Source organism: Pogoniulus pusillus, chromosome 1, assembly GCF_015220805.1.
Source record: "Pogoniulus pusillus isolate bPogPus1 chromosome 1, bPogPus1.pri, whole genome shotgun sequence".
Taxonomy (NCBI): domain Eukaryota; kingdom Metazoa; phylum Chordata; class Aves; order Piciformes; family Lybiidae; genus Pogoniulus; species Pogoniulus pusillus.
The window spans coordinates 29765799-29790009 of record NC_087264.1 but is presented as its reverse complement, the minus strand read 5'-3'; the positions used below and the strand labels follow the sequence as shown (position 1 = coordinate 29790009).

General features: G+C 42.2%; 1 protein-coding gene across 1 annotated transcript in view; it reads left to right on the top strand.

Annotated features, from left to right (window-relative positions):
- The first annotated feature begins 20315 nt into the window (after positions 1–20315).
- PAPLN (papilin, proteoglycan like sulfated glycoprotein) overlaps positions 20316–24211 on the top strand; it is a 55708-nt gene continuing 51812 nt past the window's right edge. The window contains exon 1 of the mRNA XM_064146915.1: positions 20316–20457. Within this exon, the coding sequence (XP_064002985.1) occupies positions 20449–20457 (9 nt within the window). The 5' untranslated portion in view covers positions 20316–20448. The remainder of the gene's footprint in view (positions 20458–24211) is intronic.

Sequence of the window (24211 nt, the reverse complement as noted above, 5' to 3'; positions counted from 1 at the left end):
CTTATCTTGCCTTTATAATATTATTTCAAAGTCATCACTTAAAGCTGTGGGGAGCCTAAACACTATAGCTGCTTTTATTGAACATTTAAAGAGTAAAACACTTAACTGCTTTATTTTACTTCAAAAGAGCTCAGACTGATTTCTATGGAAATACTTTCTTCTACTAGATAGTTTTTGTGTTTATTTAAAGGTCAGTCAAAGCTTGTTGCAAAGCACCCATAAGGTATAATTAAGGTATGACAAAATGTATGAGATTATACTGAAACAGCAGCTGGCACAATGAAAGATCAGTGTTACCCTGGATGCTCAGGAGAACACTTCTTCAACAGTGGTGCACAGTGTTATTTTGGTGCTGATTTTCTACCAATACGATTGAAAAAGAGCTTTTCTTTCCCTAGCAGCACCATCTTTTTCTGTTGCTTTGGAGATATATTCACTGCAAAGATTGTATTTGTCTGAGGTGACTGCTATCAAAGATACTTCTTAGGGGGATTGCCTTATGTCTGCATGAAAGACCTAAAGTAAGTCTATCCAGATGAGCCGAAACTGGTAGAGTTAGAACACTTGTATGGATGAGCCGAGAGCTCCTGACTGAACTGAAACAAGAAGTGTGGAAGAGATAGAAGCAGGGGAAGATGGCACAAAAGTAATGTAGAGTTGCTTTCTGACCTTACAGGGGCAGGATTAAGGAAGGACTGAGAAAGACGAAGTTGTCCAGGAGTTGAATGTGGCAGGAGATGTGAAGGGCAAAAAAAAAGGATTCTACAACTGTGTAAGAGCAATGGCTGATGTCATTGTGAGGCTGTTGTCATTGTATGTTCATGGCTGCTGCAAGAGATGCCTGAAGCCTGGAAGAGAGTTAATTTCACTCCTGTCTTCAAGAAGAACAGGAAAGAAGAATTGGGGACCTACAGGCCAGTCAGCTTTACCTCAGTCTCTAGGAAGCTGATGCAGAAAATCATCCTGGAAAGCACTTTGAAATATATGAAGGAAAATAGAATGATTTGGAGTAGTTAGCATGGATTTGCAAAGAGGAAGTCATGCTCCTTCAACCTCACAGTTTTGGACAGCAAATTGACAGTCTTGCTGAATGCGGGGAGAGTAGTTCGTGTTGTTTACTTCAACTTTTGTAAGGATTTTCACACCATCTCCTATAACAGCAGCACAGACAAACAAAGTATGAATTAGGTAAGTAGATAGTGAGATGGACTGAAATCTAGGGCAATGTTCATACCTAGAGGGTCATGATCAGCTACACAAAGTTCAAGTGGAGCTCAAGTGGGGTCAGTACTGTAAATATCTTCACGAATTATCTGGATGACAGCATGGAATGGATGCTCAGCAAGTTTGCAGATGATACGAAAGTGGAAGGAGTGGTTGATAGAACAGATGACTGTGCAGGCATTTAGAGGAACCTCAGCAGGAATGGGGCATAAAGAAATCTTAAGTTTAACAAGGAAAGACACAAAGCTTTTCATCTGTGGAGAAGTAACCCTGAGCACTAGGGTAGTGGAAAGCATCTCTGCAGTGAGGCACTCTGGAGTCCTGGTGAACAGCAGGCAGATCATGAGTCAGCAATGCACCCTTACAGCAAAGGTCAGCTGTGTCAGGAGGAGTGTTGCTGGCACATCCTTTCTCTTTGCTCAGCACCGGTTAGGGCATATCTGGATTTCTGTCTCAAATTCTGGGCTGCCAAGCACAAGGAAGATGGAACTAACTGGAGGGAGTCCAGTAATTCTGACCTAGTTCTGAGATGTGATAGTGAAATATTTTAGGAATTGAAGTAGGAGCTAGAACCTTCTCTAAAAGTGAGACCTATTTTCGTTTCCATCATAGCAGTATTTTATCTTGCTGAGGTTAAATATTGAACTTGAAGATAAGACTGTAGTTTGCTAATTTAAGTACTCATTTGTTTACTTCCTTTCACTCTTAATGTAATCTTTTGAGGGTAGGTCAATGTGTTTCTTTTATTCACAGCATCAGCTTTCATGGAGAATTTGACTTGGTCTGTAGCAGTCACTGCTAGATACAAATTACCAAGAAATCTCAGTTAAAGGTATATTTAAGGTCAGTTCTGGTCTGTAAATGTCAGGAATTGGTGAACTCCCTAAAGAACCAGCTTTCATTGACAGGAGCTAAGAGAACTGGGATTCGAATAAGGAAACAGTCACTTGCTTCCTGAGTTTTACAACCTGCATCTGATTCTCTGAAGCCTGATTTGCTGCAGGAAGGCAGTTTCAGATTTGGCATCAAGACAGACTGATGCATAGTACCAATGTAATTGGATTAGGTTTGCATTTTCTTCATTTTGAAATATGTTTTTCATCTAAACTGACCGGAGTAATGCACAGACTTCTGTGTTCCTATTAATTTTCTGATTTCAGTAGTTTCAGATAAGGGTTACCCACTTTGATCTGGGCAGTGCTGCTGTCAATTAAACATGGTACTTCTTACTGGTTTTGTTGTACAAGTCAGCATGAGTGTACTTGGGGAGTGCCTCAGAGCACAGCTGGATGTTCATCAGATGTAGTAGCTGCATATTTGATTGAATCAATGGTTTATTTAACCATCTTCAACATTAAAATACTGTACAATAGCATACTCAAAGGAACTTCCAGCTGCCATTTATCTACTGGCAGATTTATACCTTGAACACAAATGTAACTGGTACTGTTCAGCAATGAACTGTGTGGCAAATTCTGCTTCCACTTGTTACCTATGGGGAAGGCATTAATTCAGGCTTAGATGCAGCAGAAGTCTTCTAGGTGTTAAGAGGGAGATCTGCAAGAAGATCAAAAGTGACTGGTGTCTGGCAGGACAGGCGGCTGAAGGACCTGTTAGTCCCCGGGGCGCCCTGTTTCAGCAGGAGGTTTGATGAGTGTCTGGGGGCAAGAAACAAAGGCTGCCTTGGAGAAGTGGGAGTGCAGTGCCTGTACCGGTGTCTGCAGCTAGCTCCCAGCAATAATCACTTCTAAAGCTATAATCACAGCCACATGGCAGCACTGTGCCTTTTTTGCTGCTGTCTATTCTTAGTGCTCGTAACAACAGATTAAAGAGCATGATAAAAATATATGCTTAAAAAAAGAGTAGACTGTTATAAAATATTATTTCCGATTGAAGGGCTGTATTTAGCACATGGTGAATCCTGCAAGGGAGGCATATATTCATCTCCAGGCACTGCTAAGGTTCCAAAACTATTTTAAGAACAGCAGAACCTGGCTGTTGTCATAGTAGCAATAAACCTTTTAATCCCTACTTCCCATGGAGATGAAGCTGTTGTGTACCTAATCTGCTTTAAAATCATCAAGGCTTTTTATGTGATGGGGAAGGAGGAATACAGCAGTGAGAAAATGCTACTTGTTGCCACCAGAAAGTTTATTGCTTTGATCTACTTTGATAGTGTTCCATTAGGATTTGCTAGGGGACCAATCGCATGACAAGCTAGTAGCAGGACAGTCACCTGGGAAGATAGTCTGCATTTATACCACAGTTTGTTGTGGTGGTTAAATAAAACTGTTTCTAGGTAGTTCTGGGCAAGAGTTTGTCACTATGATGGATCTCCCATGGTTTTAAGCATTCTTTTTGAGGAAGGCCATCTACCCTCAGTGCTTCCATTCCTTAGAGTCTCTGAGACTTCCCAAACAGCATTGGGTCATATTTATGCATTGCTCTAAAGTCTGTAGCTCTTGAAAAGTTAATGCAACTAAAGATTTCTTGAAGTATCTGGGTAATGAAGAGTGACTTATTCTGAAGTGTACAATAGGTATTAAAGAGAAGTCCCCAGAAAATGGACAGATTCTACAACTGAGTGGGGGTTTTTTTGAGCTCAATTTAGTGAGTTAGGGAGGGATTTAAATGTCATGTCAAAATAATCATTGTAATAGAATTTGGCATCCTGAGCTGCAAATGACATGAATGTTTGTTCATGTGTATCTAGAACTAAAGGACAGCTTCCTTCTCACCAGATCACATTTCTCAGTAATTGCTGACATCTGTGCCACTGCCAAAGTATTTGGTGCAAGCTGGTTACAGTACTGGATTACATAACCTGATGTCTTGTAAGTGAGCAAAATGCATCTTTTGTTTGAACTGATATTTTGATATGCACTGAAGAAGAGCAGCAGTTTGGGGTTTTTTTCTTGAAGTTTGCATGTTCTGGCTGGATAGACAATCTTTAGAACAAATCACACATCGGAGTAAATGAAAGAATTTTCCAAGGTTAGTAGTTTATGTGTAAACTGACTAAATATACACGTATTTGTTTTTGCCTCTATGAGATTTTGGTAACGAGTAGTTGGGTTTTTGCTCCTTCCTTTCCAAGTAGACCTTAGTTCAACATGATGTGGAAAGATGTTTTAGACAAGCCATTAACTGTAATTCCTGTCCCTCTGTCCATGGGTGTGTTCCTGGCATGAGAGGGAAGTTGGCCAATTGCTGCACAACACTCCCTTAACTGAAACGCTATAGCAGTTTTAAATGATTAACTACCCTTTGGTGGCTTTTGTTTGATGCCTGGTGCTACCACTAAACCTTTTCATCAGATCTGGCTTCCCAAGAAAGGTTGGACCAGGTGATCTCATAGTCCCTTCCAACCTGGTGTTGTGCAATTGTATGATTCTACAATTAGACCTCTGGGTGCTTTGCTTACTGAGTTACCTGCACCATTGCTTGACTCCTGTACATTTGGTCTGCCCTTGCAGGCTTTGGAGATGCTGTCTGTCCCTCGTCCACTCTAAGGGACAGAGAAGATGTTTCCTCCCTCTTTCCCTTTCCTCTTCACTGTGTTGGCTTCAGGCACTATGGGGAGGAAACAGTGAACAGCTCCAAGATGGGGCAGAGGCCAAGGAACTTGGTGTGGGTGTGAAAGCCTCTCAGCCTGTCCCCTGTGGGACGCAGAAGGTGTCCTGCATAGTGTCAGTAGTGATGGAAGATGTCTGCCCAGCAGAACTGTTGGTATTGCTTTCTAGAAATGCTTTGGAAACTTTTGAACTTGACATTGAAAGAAACAAAATTAATATTTTTAAACAGCTTCTGTTTTGAAACAGGCAATATTTGAACATTGTCACTCAGATTTTTCACTCTTCAGTTGAATCTGAAGGGTTCAACATTTTGTCCCACTTTGGAATTTTTTTCACCGCAAATATGAAGTAATTTTATTACATCAAAGAGCTGCTTCTTCCTCTTCTTAGATAGTAAAAATGCAAGTAGAGGAGTGTGTTTTTCAGTTCATATAAGTGACTTGTCAGTCGTGTTTGTGCTAGCCAACTGATTTCTTAAGTAGAAATCAATCCAGTTTGAGGCTTACTCTGCCAAAGTTACCAAATTTTCTTTACTGACCTATATTAAGCTAAATTAAGTGTTTTGAGCTGGCTGGTGAGTAGATGGGGGCAGAATGGGAAAAGGGACCTCTGTATTCATTTATTTATCTGTAGACACAATATTGAGGCACGTTATTCTAATTTGTGTTAAGGATTTTGATCATAATTCTTTTGGGGCTATATTTTAAATCAAAACCTGTAAATTGTGTAGTTTTTTATCCAGCTCTCCTGAAGCTCTGCCAGATTGCATGAGATATGATTAATACTTACCACAGTAGCTAAAGCTATATCTGGTGTTATAACAAGAAAGCAGAATTTATCAATAGTCTCTAAGCACTGCAGGATGAGATCATCATTATGTCAGTCTTACACAGTGCTGAGTGTTTTGACGCTTGTAGCAACAACGTTTGTCTTTTATTAGAAACAAATGGACCAGCTGAGTGCAAATGCCTGCTTACTGTCTGTCACAGGAATGGTCAATGCCTCCAGGTGCTGCTTGATCTTTAGGTTTGGGTTTGGGGTTTTTTTACAAATAGTTTTACTATAATTATAGACATGAGAGCTCTTTATGTTTAATCTTGTAATGAGTTTGTTTGTGTAATGCCTTTACCCAAGTGGAAGCACATGAGCTCGTGCATACTGCACGCTGGGGATGAAGCAGGGGATAAGTTAAAAGGAGAGGAAGCATTGAGGAGACCTTTAACACTCTCACTGGAGTCACTGAGATGCTCTATATATTTTAGAGAGTAATCCATTGTTAAAACAGTAACCATTGCTAGCTGGGGATGATAACCTTAAACTAGCTACTATGAGACAGTGAAGTGCTGTCTCCCACTAGAGTTCTGTGAATGTTGCATTGGACATTTGTGTTTGTGACTGATAAAGCTAGAAATAGGTACAGCAGTGTAAGTTCATGCATGAGAAGATGTGGTTTGTAGCTTTACTTCCTATTCCACAGAGTTTATACCAAGTGATCTGCTCTGTCAGATGTTTAAAAGCCATCTTTTTTGGCATTTGCAGCTTATTCTCCCCATTTGAAAGTCTAGGCTAGAATTGTCCAACTTGTGCTGCTGAGAAAACTCCAGAGAGAGACTGTGTGCTTACTGCTTTATTTCACTGGTGTTCCCAGGATCCCTTTGAAATAAGCCAAAAACTGGAATACCCATGGTCTGCTTTCAGACAGCTATTTACAGGGTACAATTTTTGCATCACCTCCTCCCACTCTCAGAGGTTTGCACATGCCAAGAAACCTGCATTTCTGGCTTGTGTGTGCCTCTGCCTTGAAAGGAACAGTTGATCCTCTTTGGCTCGGAGACCTGCGAAGAAGACATAAGTATGTATCACATGAACCATGTTAAGCTTGGCAGCCTCATGCTGTCATCCTCTTCTAGTGTTAAGACCAGCAGAGCTGAATATGTTATCAGAGTCAGCTGTGGTAGCTCACAGTCCTTACAGGAAAGCATCAGAAGTTTCACTTCCACCCATGCCGCTTTCTACAATTTTCCTGCCGCACACAAAAGCAGGAGTGTGTTTTCCCAGTGTTGCTTCTCTGTTTTATTCTCAGTTAGCTTTGCCTCTCCTGCTTGCTTGTATCTCAAACCCATGTACATGAGGGAAAGGTGGAGTAGACAAATAACAAGCAGAAGAGAGCTGGTAGATTTAGCCAGAAGGTCAGTCGGTGTAGTATGTACTGTAGTGAGGAGTTTAACACCAGGTTTTCCTGGTTTAATATGGCTGTGGAATGATCAGGCAGGCACCATTTGGCTGGATAAGTAGAAATTGCTGGTGTGTTCAAAATGACAGTTGCACAGTTGGGCCCCTAATAGTCACAGAAGCATTCTTCCAGCTGAGCTGTCTTTCCTAGGATGTGCAGAGGACCCGGGCATGACTGGGAAACAACCTTGGAAATGTCTTGCTGTGCAGCTTTCAGTCATCTTTCCTAAACCTGGTTCCTAGAGTCTAAATTTTTTTTCAAATTAATGTTTCTGAATATTTGTCTTAGTTTCAGACTCTTTTTTTTTTTCCCCTGGCTTCTTTGTACAAGATGTTCAGAATGAAACATTACATTCCTCCTTTAGCAGGATGGAGGCATGGAGAAGCTGAAGGTCCAATGCCCCTGCATGGTACAATCCTTTAACATGCGTTGCTATTTCCCCCTGCTGTACTGCATCACAAATTTCTGTCTAACATGCTGTTTTCCCAGCACTCCTAATGCTGCTGTGTGCTGTGTCCCCTTGTGCACTGAATTCTTGTGGTCTGGATTGTTTTTCTCAGGTATGCTGATCTGCATGTTTCCCAGATGAATTCACTCTTGTGGGTGTTTGCCTGTGCCTCCAGTTCTTCTGCAACAGTAGAATCCAAGATTAACTAAAGGTAAGACACTAAGGTTCACATTAGAGTCTCAGTGGTGTATTTCTCTAGCTCTAATGACTTTTGCACCATTCTCCCAATCCAATTTTCATGAATGTGTTTTTAATTCCTTCTTCCTTACTTCATCAAATCGTATTTTGAACCAAACCAAGCCTACTAACAATTCCCATCTTTCTTTGTTAGAAACTTCTCTCATGCTACTCCTTGTTTTCATTTCACATTATTATTTCAGTAGTGTCTCTTACCCAGATCCTGTTGCCAAGATTCTGTCTGTATCCAAGGCAACTTAAATAATTTTGAGACTAAGATAGTGAGAGGTGATGTATCAATTATTAACATCCAAGTAAATGACCTCTGTAGCATTCTCTTTATACGTCTTTGTAATTCTGCTTGATTTTAAATGTTTGGGTGCAGTGTGTACTGTTGTGGAGCCAGGGAAGATTCTTCACTAATGAAGACCTGCTGTTTTGTAATGCTACAACATGTTCCAGCCTATTCCAGTGCCGTGTGCATCACGTGGGATTTGGGCTGACAGCCAGTGCAAATGTTTCTTCAAGGACTTTAGGACATATTCTAATTATGTTTAGATTCTCCCACTCTCTTTTCATCTGAAGGATGTCACTCTTTCTGCTCATTTTGAAGTGTGGTGCAAAGCACTCCATCTGCCAGCATGAGAGTGGTCCAGTGGTGCACTTGTGTGTGAGGCAGTAGGATAGCTGGCTCTGTGAGTGACTCTTTAACTTCCAGCTGTGAGAAGTCCTGGGCCTTTGAGTACTGCCAGAGCTTGGCCGGTGTCCAACAATGTTTTCATCCAGCACTGGGGGAGGTGTAATGCTCCCTGGAAGACAGCTTCATTTCTCTGGGCCTAGTGGGGGAAAATGGAGAAAAACTTGTGGAACAAAGTGTCTGAAACTCCCCATAGCTGAAAAAAAGCCACATTTTGTGGTGGAAAAAGGAGGGGGAAATGCATTTGTGAAAGTTACGCATGGGAACGTGTGTTCCCTCTCAACTTGGTATTGATGGAACTACAGAGTCTTACCTAGGGGTCTTCTTAAAGGGAACTGGAATTGCAAAACATCATGCAAGAGTAAAGGCCATTATGCAATAGTGTGCAGTGAAACACTATTGAACGCCAATAGGATGGCGTTCAATAGCTCCAAGTGCAGGGTGCTGCACTTTGGCCACAACAACCCCATGCAGAGATACAGGCTGGGGTTGAGTGGCTGGAGAGCAGCCAAACAGAGAGGGATCTGGGGGTGCTGATTGATACCCGCCTGAACATGAGCCAGCAGTGTACCCAGGTGGCCAAGAGAGCCAGTGGCATCCTGGCCTGCATCAGGAATGGTGTGGTCAGCAGGAGCAGGGAGGTCATTCTGCCCCTGTACTCTGCACTGGTTAGACCACACCTTGAGTACTGTGTTCAGTTCTGGGCCCCCCAGTTTAGGAGGGACATCAAAATGCTTGAGCGTGTCCAGAGAAGGGCGACGAGGCTGGTGAGAGGCCTTGAGCACAGCCCTGAGAGGCTGAGGGAGCTGGGATTGTTTAGCCTGGAGAAGAGGAGGCTCAGGGGTGACCTTATTGCTGTCTACAACTACCTGAGGGGTGGTTGTGGCCAGGAGGAGGTTGCTCTCTTCTCTCAGGTGGCCAGCACCAGAACGAGAGGACACAGCCTCAGGCTGCGCCAGGGGAGATTTAGGCTGGAGGTGAGGAGAAAGTTCTTCACTGAGAGAGTCATTGGGCACTGGAATGGGCTGCCTGGGGAGGTGGTGGAGTCGCCGTCCCTGGGGCTGTTCAAGGCAAGATTGGACGTGGCACTTGGTGCCATGGTCTAGCCTTGAGCTCTGTGGTAAAGGGTTGGACTTGATGATCTGTGAGGTCTCTTCCAATCCTAATAATACTGTGATACTGTGATAATTCTGTGAGGTGAATGCAATGAGGACAGATGTACGTGATACATGGAAACGAGACTACAACTCTGTGGGTGTGGAGAGCAGGCTGAGAGCTTGTGGAAAGGTGCAGACTCAGCCCGGAGGAAATGTTCCTTATGTGGAGCGGAAGAGGAGAGACTCTTCTGTCTTTAGTTTGCCAGTTATCCAAGGGCTAGCCCTGTTCCTGTCTCTGCTGTGGTCTGTGCCGAATTGCTTGAGTTCTTTCCTGGAGAGCCACATGCAATAATGCCTTCTTTTCAGCCAAATTAATTTCTCAGGGGTGATATTGTTACATCAGGTCCCTGGCTAATTAATGATTCTTATTGTCTAGACAAGTGCATTAATTAACCAGATACATAAGAAAGTCTGGGTCACACTTCAGAAAGTCGGCCAGACTCTCTCAATCCCTTGTGGCTGCTGGGATCATCCTGCTGCCTGGTGTGACCTGAGTAATCAGTGTATGGTCAGGCTGGCATGTCTCAGTCCTGATTGCCACAGGTTGACAGTAGCAGACAGCAACATCTCAAGACTCTTGTGGGTGACATGGATGTCCAGGAAGAAGTTCTTGTGTAGCTTCTGCAGCCAATGGTACTGATAGAGCGGAAGCAACTTCAGTAGGTGAACAGGACCAGGGTTTGAAATCTATAGCAGACCAGGGTTTGAAATCTATAGCCTGCAAGTACCTAATGAAACACAAACTACCTTCAGAAGTGGTACATGGCCCAGTAATTGTGGTTATCACTGATTGTGATAACTATTGTGAGCTCCTTTGATATAAGAAGAGGTACAGGCTGTTGTTGGATAGAGCTTCTCCTGAAAAAAAGAAGGGAAATTCATGTTTTGTTCCTCCCATCTTGCCTTAACATAAGATTAGGAGAAAGGAAGACAAACTGAGGCTAATTCTCTTCTTTCCATATACTTGCCTTATATTGCTTACCTCAATAATTATTTAAGATCAGGCTGTGCTCTTGGGTCTGAGGATGCAAGACTGAAGTAGTTTCTTTGTACTTTAATGAGTACTACAAGGAGTTCCCAAGAGAATTCTTCAACTGAAAGCTGTTTTCCTATGTGCAGGCTGCATAGAGTCTCATTATTGCTCTGGCTTTCGCTGCGCAGCACATATGTTACTGCGGGGTTGTCAGTAGATTGCTGCAGCGCAATAAAAATAAGTAGATTAACCAAGCAAAGAAGATTAGAGACACTTTGGGGAAGGAAAGGGAAGGGAGGAGGATGAGCAGAAGGGAGTATAAAAAGAGACCACAAGACTGTGAGTGCCAGGCTTCTTGGTGCATGTTACACAGGGTGGCTTTCTTTGTCCCTTTCGGGTTTGGGTTAGGCAGACTGAGTAGAACTGATCCTGACGCCATGTCCAGAGAGAAACTGGAGTCACTGGTCAAGAACATGGAGATCATGCTCTCTGAGGTAGAGCAGCTGAAGATACACTGCACCAAGCAGACAGAGGAGGTGAACCAGGTGGTACAGGAACTGCGTCGAGAGAACAGGGAGCTGACGGAGAAGTACGAGCACATCTGTCAGGACCTGAAGGAGGCCAAGGAGGCCATTGCCCAGCTGCAGGACACCAAGTTTGCCTTTGAGGCAAAGGAGCGGCAAGCACAGAAGCTGAGCCGGCAACTGTGAAGCAGCAGGAGAGAGAAGAGAGATTTCTTGACCTGATTGAAGAGTAAACAGTAACCTTCAACCACTGCAACCGAAAATCCCTGGGTCAGTATTTTAAAGCAACCTCTTTCCCTTCCTCCTCAGACTAAACCTGCGTGATGGAAAATAACAAGTCTTTGTGAAGGAAAGATCTCAGGCGCAGCTGGAAATCTGCCCCAGAAGGCTCCTTTGTTAATGACTAAATACCTCATTATGCTGGGAGGGAAATCTCATTCCAGAATCCCTTGTCAGAGATCTGAGCCATAGGACTGCAGCAACACTGCCAGGATCTGGGCACCTTCTCATGCCCCGTGGGGGTTGCACAAGGACAGAGCCCAAGAAAAGAACTATCTCAGCTTTGAGTCGTTGGAGAGAGCTGTGCTGTGGGAGTCTGCCAAGATGGAGAGAAGGATCATCATCTTGACAGCCCTCATTGCTCTGTTTTGTTGTTAACTTTTCTCTGTTGCACAGTGAGTCTGTGATACTGTCCGTAGCAGGATGTTAGCTTCCTTGCTGCCTGACACTGGAAGACATCAGCAGGAGCTTACACCGTCCTCATGTTCCTGATGCTTGCTATCCAAGGCCATGTTGGTCCAGAGGATCTTTTAATACTATTACAGTTGGTGTTGTCCTCTTCTAATTCCAAAGTGAAGTATAAGATCTGGAAAGGTTTCTGTCTCAATTTCCATTTCAATAGCATTAAATCTCAATGACTCAATGTTTAGTATGCTAGAGTTACACCTCTGCTGAATATAACACTTTCTTTTTTTTAACCAAAGAGCTATGTTTTGGCACTGGATTTACTCTTCTTGAGCAGAAGTAACAGGTATAAATGGACCAGGAATTAGGAGGGATAAATGTATGTTCATTGTAGGGATGAGAATTGGTTGTCAGAGGTTTTTCTTTCATCTGTTCTCTCTTTTCCTGTTTCTTCTAAGCAGCACTTGGGGTAGTCAGTGCCAACCCAGCTAAGAGCAGGTGACTTTAGATTCCTCAGTGAATAGCAGGAGATCTTGGTGAGGAATGTGGAGAGAGTGCAGAGAGAAAAATCCTGAATGTTTAAGTGGAGAATAGCTGAAATAGTACCAGGAGGATCTTTGTTTGTGTTGGCTGTGATGTACTCAGTTTTCTCCTTCTCTATATAGTGTTATTTCTACCAAGCAAGCTCCCCCTTCCCAATGAGGGCTGACATTTGAGAGAAAAAGAGAAGCTGTCTCCATCCCTGAAGGTCTAAGAGTTTGTGTGGCATCAGGACTCCAGGCACTCTGTGCAGGGCCAGTGAGGACTAATAACACCAAGAGCAGGAAATCAGACAGAGGGGGGAAGAAGAACCTGCCTACTTGGGTTTCCCCATAGAGATTTGGGTAGGGGCAGAACAGCTCATCAAGATCTTCTCTTGGGACTCAGTCCAGTGCTGGTGAAAGTAATTGTAGTTTTGTCATTGATTATAAAAGTACTGAGATCAGGCTTATAATTAGCTAGTTTTTGTTCCTTCTCTGCCCTCTCCTTTGCCACATCAATCTAGGCCTGATCCAAAGCTTTTGGAAATTAAAACCTTCCCATTAATTTGACTGAGCTCCGAGCCAGACCTTCTGAGCAGTGGACTGCTGTTTGTGTGGCTAGCAAAGCAGTGAGACATCTATGGGGAACAGCTTTTTCTGTGAATCCCTGTAAGTGGAAGCTCTGACAACGTATTTTGTTAAATTTGTGTGAGCTAGACTCTTTTTTTTTGCTATTTTGGGTGGAGCAGATTGGAATATCTGGAAAACATTTGGGAGATCAGAGACTCTCCTTTATGTTTTCAAATGTAATCTGAATATAAATGACCAGTCTTGACTTTTTGCTCCTTGCTCACCAGTGACAGCTGGGTGGGCACAAGAAACCAACATTAATCACTATATTTGTTTGTACAGGAAATAAAAATGTTTTCTCTTGAAATTAATTCTCTAGCTCAAATCTGCTTACCACCTGTGATTTCTTCTACTTTTTATATATCATTAAAATGTAAAACCAACAATAAAATGAAAACAAACAGCTGAGGGAGCGTCTGTTCTGGATAAGACATTGCCTCATTTAATGCTTGTATATGCTAATGTTTGAGGGTGTGTGTCTATGTGTGCTAAATATAATTCTTGCTGTTTAAATCCTGTGTGCAGCAAGGAATGGACTAATGGAGACCCTCCAGATCTCTCTGTGTTCCCAGGTTAATCTCTTCAAATGAGATTGTCTGTGTGGCTGCCAAGTTCATCCTACGCAATATTTAAATCCGTGATACAGGAAAAGAAAATGGGATTGCAGGGTCCTTATTATCATTGCTTCATAATTAGCAGGATTTATAGTGTCTAATTTTAAGGAAAGCTGTGAGATTGATTCCATGTAAACATCCTAAGATTTGGCGTGGGACACTGGAGAAACTGGATCCATTATTCAATGCTAGAAAAAATCCATTTACCATCTCCCTCTGTCTCTTCCAGTAGACTCAGCTGTGTCCTGGTTTTGCTTACATGGGTTAAACTTGAAAATAGTTGGACTGCTTTAAAATTGATAATACATGTTCTATTACATGTAGATCCTGTGTTTTTCACAAGCAAACTTTTGTGTATCCAAGTATAGCGTTAGCAGTGGATTAATACCTTCATTTGTATGCTGAGGTGTGAGGTATTGGATCGCCTTTCAATAACAACAAAGCTTGTGTTGAATTAGTCACAGCACTTTGAGGTTGTTTTTACTGTTTGAACACTGATGTTATCAGTGTGTGCTGCTCTTCTTCTTCAGGTGGCATAAGTGTGATTGTGTGTCGCCTCATCAGCTTGGTGAGAAAGCTGGCCTGAATAAATGTCATGTCTGATTAGGGTAACAATCAAATCGAGGTACAGGTTTACCATTTCCCCCCATCTTGGAAAATGACGAAAAGAGGTATCTAAGTCTTTGCATACAAAAAGACAGTTTATTTGCAGGCCCTCTTAGAGAGCACAGTACAAGAATTGCCTCAGTTGTCAAGAAGTGATTAGGAGAAGAGGACCCAGTCAGGCCAAGTTCCTGTGAGTTGATCAGTTCTTGGAGCAGATGATAGCAAAATACAGATGACTGCATTGATTCTCATAGTTCTGGACTGTGTTACATGGATGTATGCAAAGGAGGACTGGATAGGGATGAAGCTGATACCTCTTTGACATTCTGCAAGAGCATACTTGGGTAAGAGGGGAAGAGTTGAATGATGCATGAGCATATGAGCTGATGGATGGGAATCCTGGGCTAGCTCACAGTGGACAAGAAGCCACACTGGTGAAGCAAAAGTAGAAGCTAGAATTATCTTAGGATTTGTAAGGAGTGTAAATGAAGAGAAGCACAGATTTATTGGCAAGTACTCACTGAACAAGCAAAAGTGAGCTACTTTGTGCAGCCAGCAAAACATGCCGAAAGCCTCCCAGAAGGGAACTAAAATTCCCTAGAACTTTGTGAAAGCACAGCTCCAAATTCCCTCCATGAAAGAGTTGAGAGCACCCTATGTGAAACTCATTTCATTTCCTGCCACTCACTGCTTGTGTAGGCCTGTCTTTGGAAAGATCTCCAGCTTTAGAAATACAGCGTCTGCAGAAGTCATGAAAGACAGCAGTTGAAGTTTCATCCTCTAGACTAAAAGTCATGTGGCAATACGAATACAACATAAAAGGTGACTGTGTCAGAAGTCTGGTCTGGGTCTGTATATGTCTAGTTATGTGTAGTGACAGTTTTGCAGTACTCAAAGCCCTGTCTTAGGCATCTTGAGTTATGTACTAAGAAGTTTATCAGCACTGGAGTCTGTTCTCTAAGTATCTTGCCATAATATGTCTTATCCATCTATCAAGAGTTTACCATCTTGCACTGCTGACTTCAGTGGCTGGATGCTGGCAAACCACAATAAAATTGTCTCTGCTGGTACCAGGATCTACACAAAGGTTGTACAAGGCCAACTCCTCTGCAGTATTTTGCAGCACTTGAGAGTCTGTAAGCGTCTAGGTCCCTGAAGCAGATACAGACCAGTGCAAGAGTTACTGCAAGCTTGGATGCAGTGAAGCTGTGTAGCAGAGCTCATTGGTGCATAATATTCTTTCCACCTTTTCCCTATGGACTTTGCAGTGTTTACTGGAGATGAAATTGAGCTTCTTTTCCTAAAAGATTGTCAAGAGTTCATTTTATGTACTGAGAGGTTGTGATTCAGTGGGCTAAATTACATGCCTATCCTGTGATAGTGAGAGAAAGACTGGGAAGAATGGAATTACAGGTGCAATGTTCAAGTTTGGGAAAAGCTTTGTTCTGATGGAATCAAATTTTAATTTTCTGCCTTTTCTTTAAAAATAGTAACAAAAAGTTCAGTGTGCCAAAAGATGTGTTCTTCTCACTGAGCTGAAGCCTCCTGCTTTCAGACCCTGGAGGGTCTGATTTGCTGTAGCATCTTCTTGGTTTGACATCCCAGAGACCCTTATTTCATTACGTTGTCATTCAATCATCAGCATCAGATTATTGTCCAGTGTTATCCTGTGTTCAAGAGAATCTGAGCATATCCCCTGAATGACATGCCTCAAGCAGCAGGCTAGAACTGTCTAGTTCACAGAGTCACAGAGCTGTCAGGGTTGGAAGAGACCTCAAGGATCATCCAGTTTCAACCCACCAGCCATGGACAGGGACACCTCACACTAGATCAGGTGTGAATTCCCATGATTAGACTACTACATTTATCCAAGAAATTGGATATTAATCTAAAAACAAAGAAGTCAAACATTCCACTATTAATCATGTGACCCAATCATAACCCTAATGTCACAGATCCTTCTTGTTTGGCTAAACAACTAAGAGAGTGATGAGAGCACTCAAGTTGGGGATGTGTCTCTATACCATGGTTTCCTGACCACAGCAGTCTCCTAGGAGGTTCAGATCTACTGAAAAAGCTGACCACAGATCCTCTACTTCTTTGGGTAAATGCTGCAACCACTGAGAGCAGCTTCTCATCTGGAAGCTCTATGAGTCTTTTCTGTATTTCTTGGATACTGCTCAGGGCGAGAGGAGAGAAGGTAAGAAGAGTTAGGAGTGAAGTTCCCCTCCAGGAAGGAGGGGTGGGGAGAAGATGGTTTCAGTTTTGGTCTCATTTTTCACTAATTAATTTCCCTGCAATCAAGTCTGATTTGCCCATGATAGAAATCGGTGAGTGATCATCCTGTCTTTGTTGTAACTTATCAGCTTTTCCATCACATATTCTTCCCCTGTCCTGGCAAGGACAAGGACATAGAGCAACTTAGTGGCCATCTGATGACCCGACAGGGTCAAGCCACCACAACGCTGTGTTAGTGTTAAAGCACTCAGGTCTTTAGAGAGTCTTTCAGAAACAGCCCCTAGAAGTAAGTAATCCTGGTGGGTTTTTCCCAAGAAAGGTACTTCTGGAGTATAACATGGAAGTACAAATTGTACTACTGACCTCTGGCCATGCAACTGTTGCAATCCCAGTATCACAGCTCCTGTAGAGATTGCTTCTTGCCAAAAGCATTTCACTGGTAGGATTAGAAGGGATATCTTGCTCAGCAGTATCCATTTACTATCCATTCACCTCAACTGTTTCTTCTTGATGATCACGTCTGTGACACACAGATGCCATTGCTTTCAGGTTAGCCACAAGATAAACCTAATGGCAAGAGGCAAATATTTCTGGTCTTTACGACACTCATTCCATAGAACACTGTGAGTGTCTTGTCAAGAGACAAGAATGGTCTTGAATCAGTGGTTTATCTTAATAAATGGTAGCTGTTGAAAACTATTTCAACACTGGGATCATGTCCTTTCTCCTAGAGAAAAGTTACACACACAAACCTTTCTGGAACTACAGGGCAAAGGTCTACGTCATATTGGCATTGTCTTTTCACCTGGGAAGAACTGGCCTCAGGTTCAAATCCCATACTAACAGCTTCTGATGTCTCTTGTCTCTGCTGGAACCAGCAAGTATGAGCAGATTTTTCTTTCCTTTCGTTAATGAAGGGAGTTTCATCAGTGTTTCATGTTGCTTAGTTGTGGTAAAAGCCTGGTCACTTCTTGTTTCGTTTCAGCATTTCAGGAGGTTATCTATTAAGCTTCTATGGGGTTAAATATTAATCCACATGTGTTTATGTATTATCTGCTCTCATGCAGTAGGCACAGCTGTTTTTCAGATGTATCCTGGCTAGATTCCAACATCAGCAGACACATTTTCTCCATCTCTGAACTCCCTTGTAGTTTTAACCAATAACAAGAACACAAGAATCACAACAACATGCATCTAGGAAAAAAAATCATTGAGGCTCTTGCTGCTGTGAGAAGAAATTTTAAGAATCAGATATTTCTAAATTCATCTGGAGATGTGGGGGCTTTGTCTATTAGCTTTTGAACCTTTGGGATTGGATTTTGAGCTTTTTCCTGTCAGTGATGCAAGCTGAAAGCTTTAAAGTGATCTGAAAGTGTGGTTTATTCATACAAGGCCAAGGGCTTAGGTTTTGGTGGATAGAAGTGTGACAGTTGGGAGGATGACAATAGCTGATGGCCAGTTGGGAGTACAGGTGGATAAATAAAATATATGTGCTGATGTCTCTTTTTTCTGATGGAAAAGGTGGGCCCAAAGCTTGGCCCAAGGCCCAAATTTATTTTCTTAAAGGAAAATTTGAATCTAAAGGCAGAGGACTATTTATGTATTAACCAGGCATTAACAATGTCCAGTTGTATCTCCTGACAAGGAGAACGTAGGTTCTCCACCATTAGATCTTCTGAGGTATGTTGCATCTTTCAACCTTCTGGAGGTCCCCTGTTTCTCAGCAGAGGTGCTGCTATTTTGTGTTGTTTTTCCTTTTAGGGCTTATCCTTGTTTATTGTGGCAGGGTTAGCTTGGACGGGAAAGTACAGGTTTGTTTTTGCATGTGGAAAAGATGTGACTTTTATTTGAACTCTGCCCTCTGTGGAATGTGTAACAGTAGGATTTGAGTACTGTGTGCCTTTTGTGGCTAGTTGCCAGACACTGATTCACCAGCAGGGATGGAAAGAGAATAAAATTGCTTCTGTGTCACCTGGTGCATTTTTGAGGCTGCTAGAAAGTTTTCTTTTTGAAGCTGTGTGTGTCTAGGCCTGTCAACAGTTGCCAAGGATATTGTCTCTACTATCTGAAGCAGCAGTGTGGCCAAGAAGAGAGTAGAGATACAAGTTCTGAAGATTTCATTGCACATCTTTATGTCTTCCTTGGAAGATCCAGCATATGGAATTACCTGAAGGTAGAAGCTTCATCTTCCCTCTTGAAAGCAAAGTTCCGTTTCTTGTGTTTTCAAATGAACTACTGATAAAAAAGACTCTGAAACTGAAAGGCAAACAAAAAAGACCAACCCAAAGTTAAGACTTTAAAGCTGTCCTCTTAATCTTGGAGACCTTGGTCCTAATAGTAAGAAGTATTGAAATGCTGGTGGCTGGATCAAAATCCTTTTTAATAGATCACTGGTCTCTGTATTTCATATTTTATTTGTTTTATACTAAGCAGAGACAAAATCAATATGTGGGGAGGAATTATCTGTTTTCGAGCTAAAACAACAACAGCAACGCATAAGTTGTTATGCAATCATTTATCTAGCATCCACATGATTAACAGCACATTTTTTTCCTTGTAATGCATCCAAGTAGATGACTTTTTCCTTAACAGTTTCTGTGTTGCTAAATTGTTTCCTCATGGGATTTTTCAGAGGGTTTCTGAATTGCATGACATTTGTTAGAGGGAAAAAAAATAGAGAAACCTGAGCTGGCATTGTCTTTAGTTAAGTTCTGAACCGTGTCCAAAGTGTTGGTATTTTCAGACCTTAGGGATCTGCTTAACTCTGCCTAGAGGCAGATCTAGCTGTAAATTGTGTTTCAGTTCAAACGTTCTTTGGTCAAAAGTGTATCTGTGAACTGTGATTCAGGCTTTAGCTCTAAAGTAAATGCTACATTCGGGTTTATTGTTGTTTTGGGTTTTTTTTTACAGTTAGGAACATTCTGAAAATGAATACCAAAGGAATCTGTGAATAACTGTCTCTCTTTTGATATGCTGCCTACAGCTAAAATAAAGTTGGTTACAAAGGGCCCCACCCCTGCAATAACTTAAGGCACAGTTTGGAGCTAATGTCTGTGTGCATACAGGCTACAGGAGCTGGAAACAATTCCAAGGCGTGTGTGGGTGCCTGCTTCCAACTCCGGCTTTCCCAAGCTGAAACGAAAACTCTTGTGAAGAAGCTCAGAAGCTGAAGGGGTTAAATGAAATACAACTCTCCTTTTCCTGTGCACTAAGGATTAGTAACCAAACAGAAACTGGAGAGAAGAGGGCTTAAGAGCCACTGTTTGAACCAGAAGGATAGGAAAGTGGGGTTTGGAGCTTGGCTGCAGAGTGATGTAAGTGTCTCCAACTTTTGCACTCACCTTTCACAGGTACACTCTGAGAAGGTAAGAACTGACTTTGCATTCTGTGCTGTATCCTATTCCCTCTACCTGAATACCTATTTCATATTACTCTTCTCAGTGCTATTTGTGCTTTTTAAACTACTTTTTATTTCCCATCATTTTTTTTTCCTTTCAGTACAAGACAGAGAGAAGATCAGAGTCCTTAGAACTGCAACATTTCACTCTCTAGAAGGGAGGGAAGAGACATTCTGTGTATTTGATGAACATTGTTACTCACAGTTAATTAGACTGAGACTTAATATAATCAAAACTGCTCTTCCTGATGTTGTGGTTGGGGGAAGCAGAGAAGCAGAACGGGAAGGTACCAGTCTGGTAGGATGCTGGACATACCTGCTGGGGTCAAATGCATTTGTTCTGCTAGAAAAAACACAGAAAGCAAGACAAATGCAGCAGGGATATTTGTGATTCTTGCTGGTAGGAATACAACCTTGTCCAGGTGCTAAGACTCTTGTAGCCCTCATCATCCCTGGAGTGCTCAGCTGCTTCTGTTCAAGTGCCAGCAGGTGCTGAGGGGAGGGCGTATCTCCTAATCAGGCCTTCATTGCTTTCAGCTCTGTGAGAGGGGATCCAGTAGCCAAATGAGGCTGCTGGCACCAACAGACCTGTTTGTGAAAGGGGAGGTTTGCAGGACTGGATCTCTCATCCCTGAGGAAGTCTGATGTGTGAGACAGGCCGGGAAGGAAGCTTCAGGGACCTATCCTGGCATGGAGATGGTAAGGGGCTAGTAAGATTTGCTTGATGCCATGGTGTTCCTTGCGGGTGGTCAGGTGGAGGTAGAGGAGCTGAACTAAAAACTGGGCTTCAAAGCTTTGATGAAGGTAATGTTAGTTCCTTGGACAAGGAATAACTAGTGATAATGCAGAAGCTTGGAGAGATGGTCTGTTTCTTTAGGTCTGTCTGTAGAAACTCTAACAAGGATTTGTAAACACCTTGGCTTATCATTTTTGCAAGTGTCTTCACAAGTCTTGGAGGTTGTTTTGTCCTTTCCGCATTGTACTTAGGAGCCTTTCGAAAACTTCTCTGTAAGCTGACTTGAAACTTGTTGTTTTCCTCCTGGCCTCTTAGATATGTGCCACCCTCTGCAGTGCCAGAGCATTTCTCAGTCTCTGTAGATAGAGCAGCCATGAAAACCCTGAGGCTTCCTCAGGTGCAGCATGGTGATGAGCCAGCATCCTGCACAGCCATGTGTGTGGGATCAACCTCACTCTGCACTCTCAGGAGAAATGTTTTGCTGTTACACGAAGCAAATGGAGGTGTTTTATGTGCAGCAAAGATAGATAGGACCATGGATCTTTGTCACAGCACTAACTTAAACTAGTATTTGTTCATGATAGAAAAATGAATGATTAATAACAATAAACCAGAGCAGACCCCTGCTGTCTGTGGAAGCTTTGCTTTTAGCATATTTTCCTGTCTTGTGTGAGATAATTGAGACTCTATTTTTCAGGTGTGTTTGCAGGGTCTCACACTGTGGAGCATACAGACACCTTGGAGGTGTTTGTTTTTAAAATATTTTGCTTTGTAAGTGCAAATGCTTCATGGCTCACAGGCATAGTGGATGTGAGGGTAGTGTCTTTGTAGTATTTGCATATTCCAAAACTCTTCATCAGTAAACAATCCACTCTGAATGCAGCATGTGTGTGGTGACTGATTTGAGGTGGTTTTCAAGCAATAATGTGAGTTTTTTGTTTGTTGATCTCTGTGTATGTATATATAGAAGTATAAAACCAAATTGTCTTACTTTTAATAGGAAGTAACAATGTCAAATGTTGTTACTTGTGATGCAAATCGTGTATCTTGGGTTTGGGATTGGCACTCTCATCCAGATACTTGACAGCGTGGTAAAAGAGCATACTGGTAGAGCTCATCTCATCTATTTGCTACAGGGATTACTTGCCTTGCATATTAGACACCAAGATTGGAGTCTGTGTGAATGGCTGTGCCCCGACTTGCTGAAAGGGTTTAGCAAACAGGAAAGGAATTGTGTTGTTGCAACTGGTGTTCTTGGTAGTGCTCGAGTTTGAATGTAGCACAGATGTTCTGTTAAAATAGGGAACCTGGGGAGAAAATCCTCCAGTCTTGACTGAGGGACTTTCCTTCTGAAGGCAGTGTAAGGCAAAATACTGCTCTATGCCTCTGAATATGTAGGGCTTACCCTGCCAGAAGGCTTTCTCTTTGTTCAGAGGGGGGCTTCAAGCATCACTAAAATGTTAACCGTAATAGTCATTCATGTATGCACCTTGTGACTCATCAGTACAGAGGAAACATGGAGCTTTTTTAACAAGAAGATGAGAGCTGCTGGCATTGTGTAAGAACAGTACCTCAAATACACATGATGCAATTAGAATAGTCCTCATGATTCATGTTAGAGGCTTGTTTTTAGTTGAGCCAAGGGGAAGATGTTCTCCTGGTGTTCAGAGAACTCCAGTGGAAATAAGCTGCTCTGTTCTTATATCTGTGAGAAAGATTGTACAAAACTGATGATAAACCCCTATAGCATAGCTACTGAGCCTAGACAGTGAGGGATGGTTGCTCCGATCCAGTACAGTCATTTGCAGTTATTCTCATGGTGTGATGGACTTGTCAGAAGAACTTATTTCCCTGGAAATGATACTCTGCTGGATACAGCTTCACCGAGTCATATTTTAACACTCTTGGCCTTGAAATGTGATTTACTGTGTCCTAGTCTTGTCTTGGAAAATGAATAATAATGGTTACTGGGTGTTTGAGAAGGGACTTGAGGAGAAAAGCCTTTGAGTGGGTACCCACTGTTATGCATAGTCCCCATACAAACGATTTGTTTATGCTTTCTCACACAATAATAAGCTCTCCTTGACCTGCAGGCATGATGTAGAGAAAACAAGTACCAGCCTAGCCCTTAAAGTATTGATTGGAGGCTCTGGCTTTGGCATCTGTGGGGGAAACCAGCTTCAGAGCAAAGAAGCATTTTATTTTTAGCTCACACTGTTGTCGTTTTGCTGTGATCACACAGTGGAGCATGTGCTTCCTTTGAGATCTCTCCAGGCGCTGCGGTGTGATCGCACCCTCCTAAGATCATTTTTTATGAAGGTAATTTTTAGCGACAGATGAAAGATGCTGGGGCCTGTATCCTTAGAGACTGCAGCCCTAATTCCACCAGCACACGTTCTGCCTCCCAAGTTTGTTAGTCAGGAGTTCTCAGAGGGGGTTGCCTTTCAATTTCTTTTGGTTCTTTCCCTCACAGATTAATGTAACCAAGCCCACTGACTTCTCTGGGGAAATTCCTGCTTCGTACCACGAAAGTTACATCTGTGTCACAGTCAATAAGGGTGATTCCTTAGGGAAGAGATGTATCCATACAAGTGTGGCATGCTTGGCACATTTACAGATATAGTTTAAAAAGAACCCTAAATTAGCTTAAAAAAACCCCAAAACAACATAATCTACAAAAACATCTCCCCCAAACCAAAAGTATCTTAGGTTCCAGAAACAAAGTAAAAGCAGCAGCAATCAAAACCCACCTGAGGTTCAGACTAAACACTCTGGTGTTCTCCTGCCTATTATCAGTCTCCAAGAAAATTAGTTTAAACCTAACACAGCTGTTCCCTGTGAATACTCCAGGCATACAGGTGAATGTAGTACTAACACCCTCTCAGTGCACAGAGGTGGATCTCACTAAGAGGGGCAGAAAACAATTTGCACTGTTTTAAAGTTTCCTTTTGAAACAGTGCTAATTAAAATTGTTTTTTTTTTTACTTTTTAACCCATTGTACCATGCAGAATATTGCCATAAACGTATTTAGGATAAAGTTAAATAAATGTGGAAAACGCTTTCAAGCTTTTAAATCCTTTATTTTCCTAGAGAATTGTCCAAAAATTTGGATTTGGAAGGGATTAGTCTCAGCTGGTTAACAAGTTGTAAACAGTAGCAGTGCTCAGTGTGGGGTAATATTTCAGATCAGGCTAAGTAACTCATATCAGTAAAACTTGAGCTGTGAAAGGACAGTAGTAAATGCAAAATGTTGTCTTCAATTATGTTAGTGTTTAGGATATTATATCCTTGCTGTGTGTTTTACATAGGCAGTATGTTGTACCTTGTTGGTTAACTGTCTAAGTCTGCGTGCTCCCATATTTAATTAACAGCTAAGCCCAGTGAGACTACCAGAATAGAAGGCAGAATCCTATCTTTACTCCTTGTAATAAATCTCTAGCTTCAAACCTAATAATGGAAGCCCCGTTGCAGCAAATTGAATCTCAGCTGATATTAATAGGTACAGAAAATTGTCCTCGTGAAATAGTGGTTTAGTTCCTGCAAAGGTCTGGCCCAGTGACTGCGTTTGCTTGGAAGATGCTGCTGCTTCACTGACCTAAACCTCAAATACTTCATTGTGGATTTTGGAGAGTTGTCATGGAAGGCAGTCTGGGAGGTTGTGGGGAAATACGCGAAGGCTCACTGGTGGATTTCAAGTGATTTACTGCTCAAACACG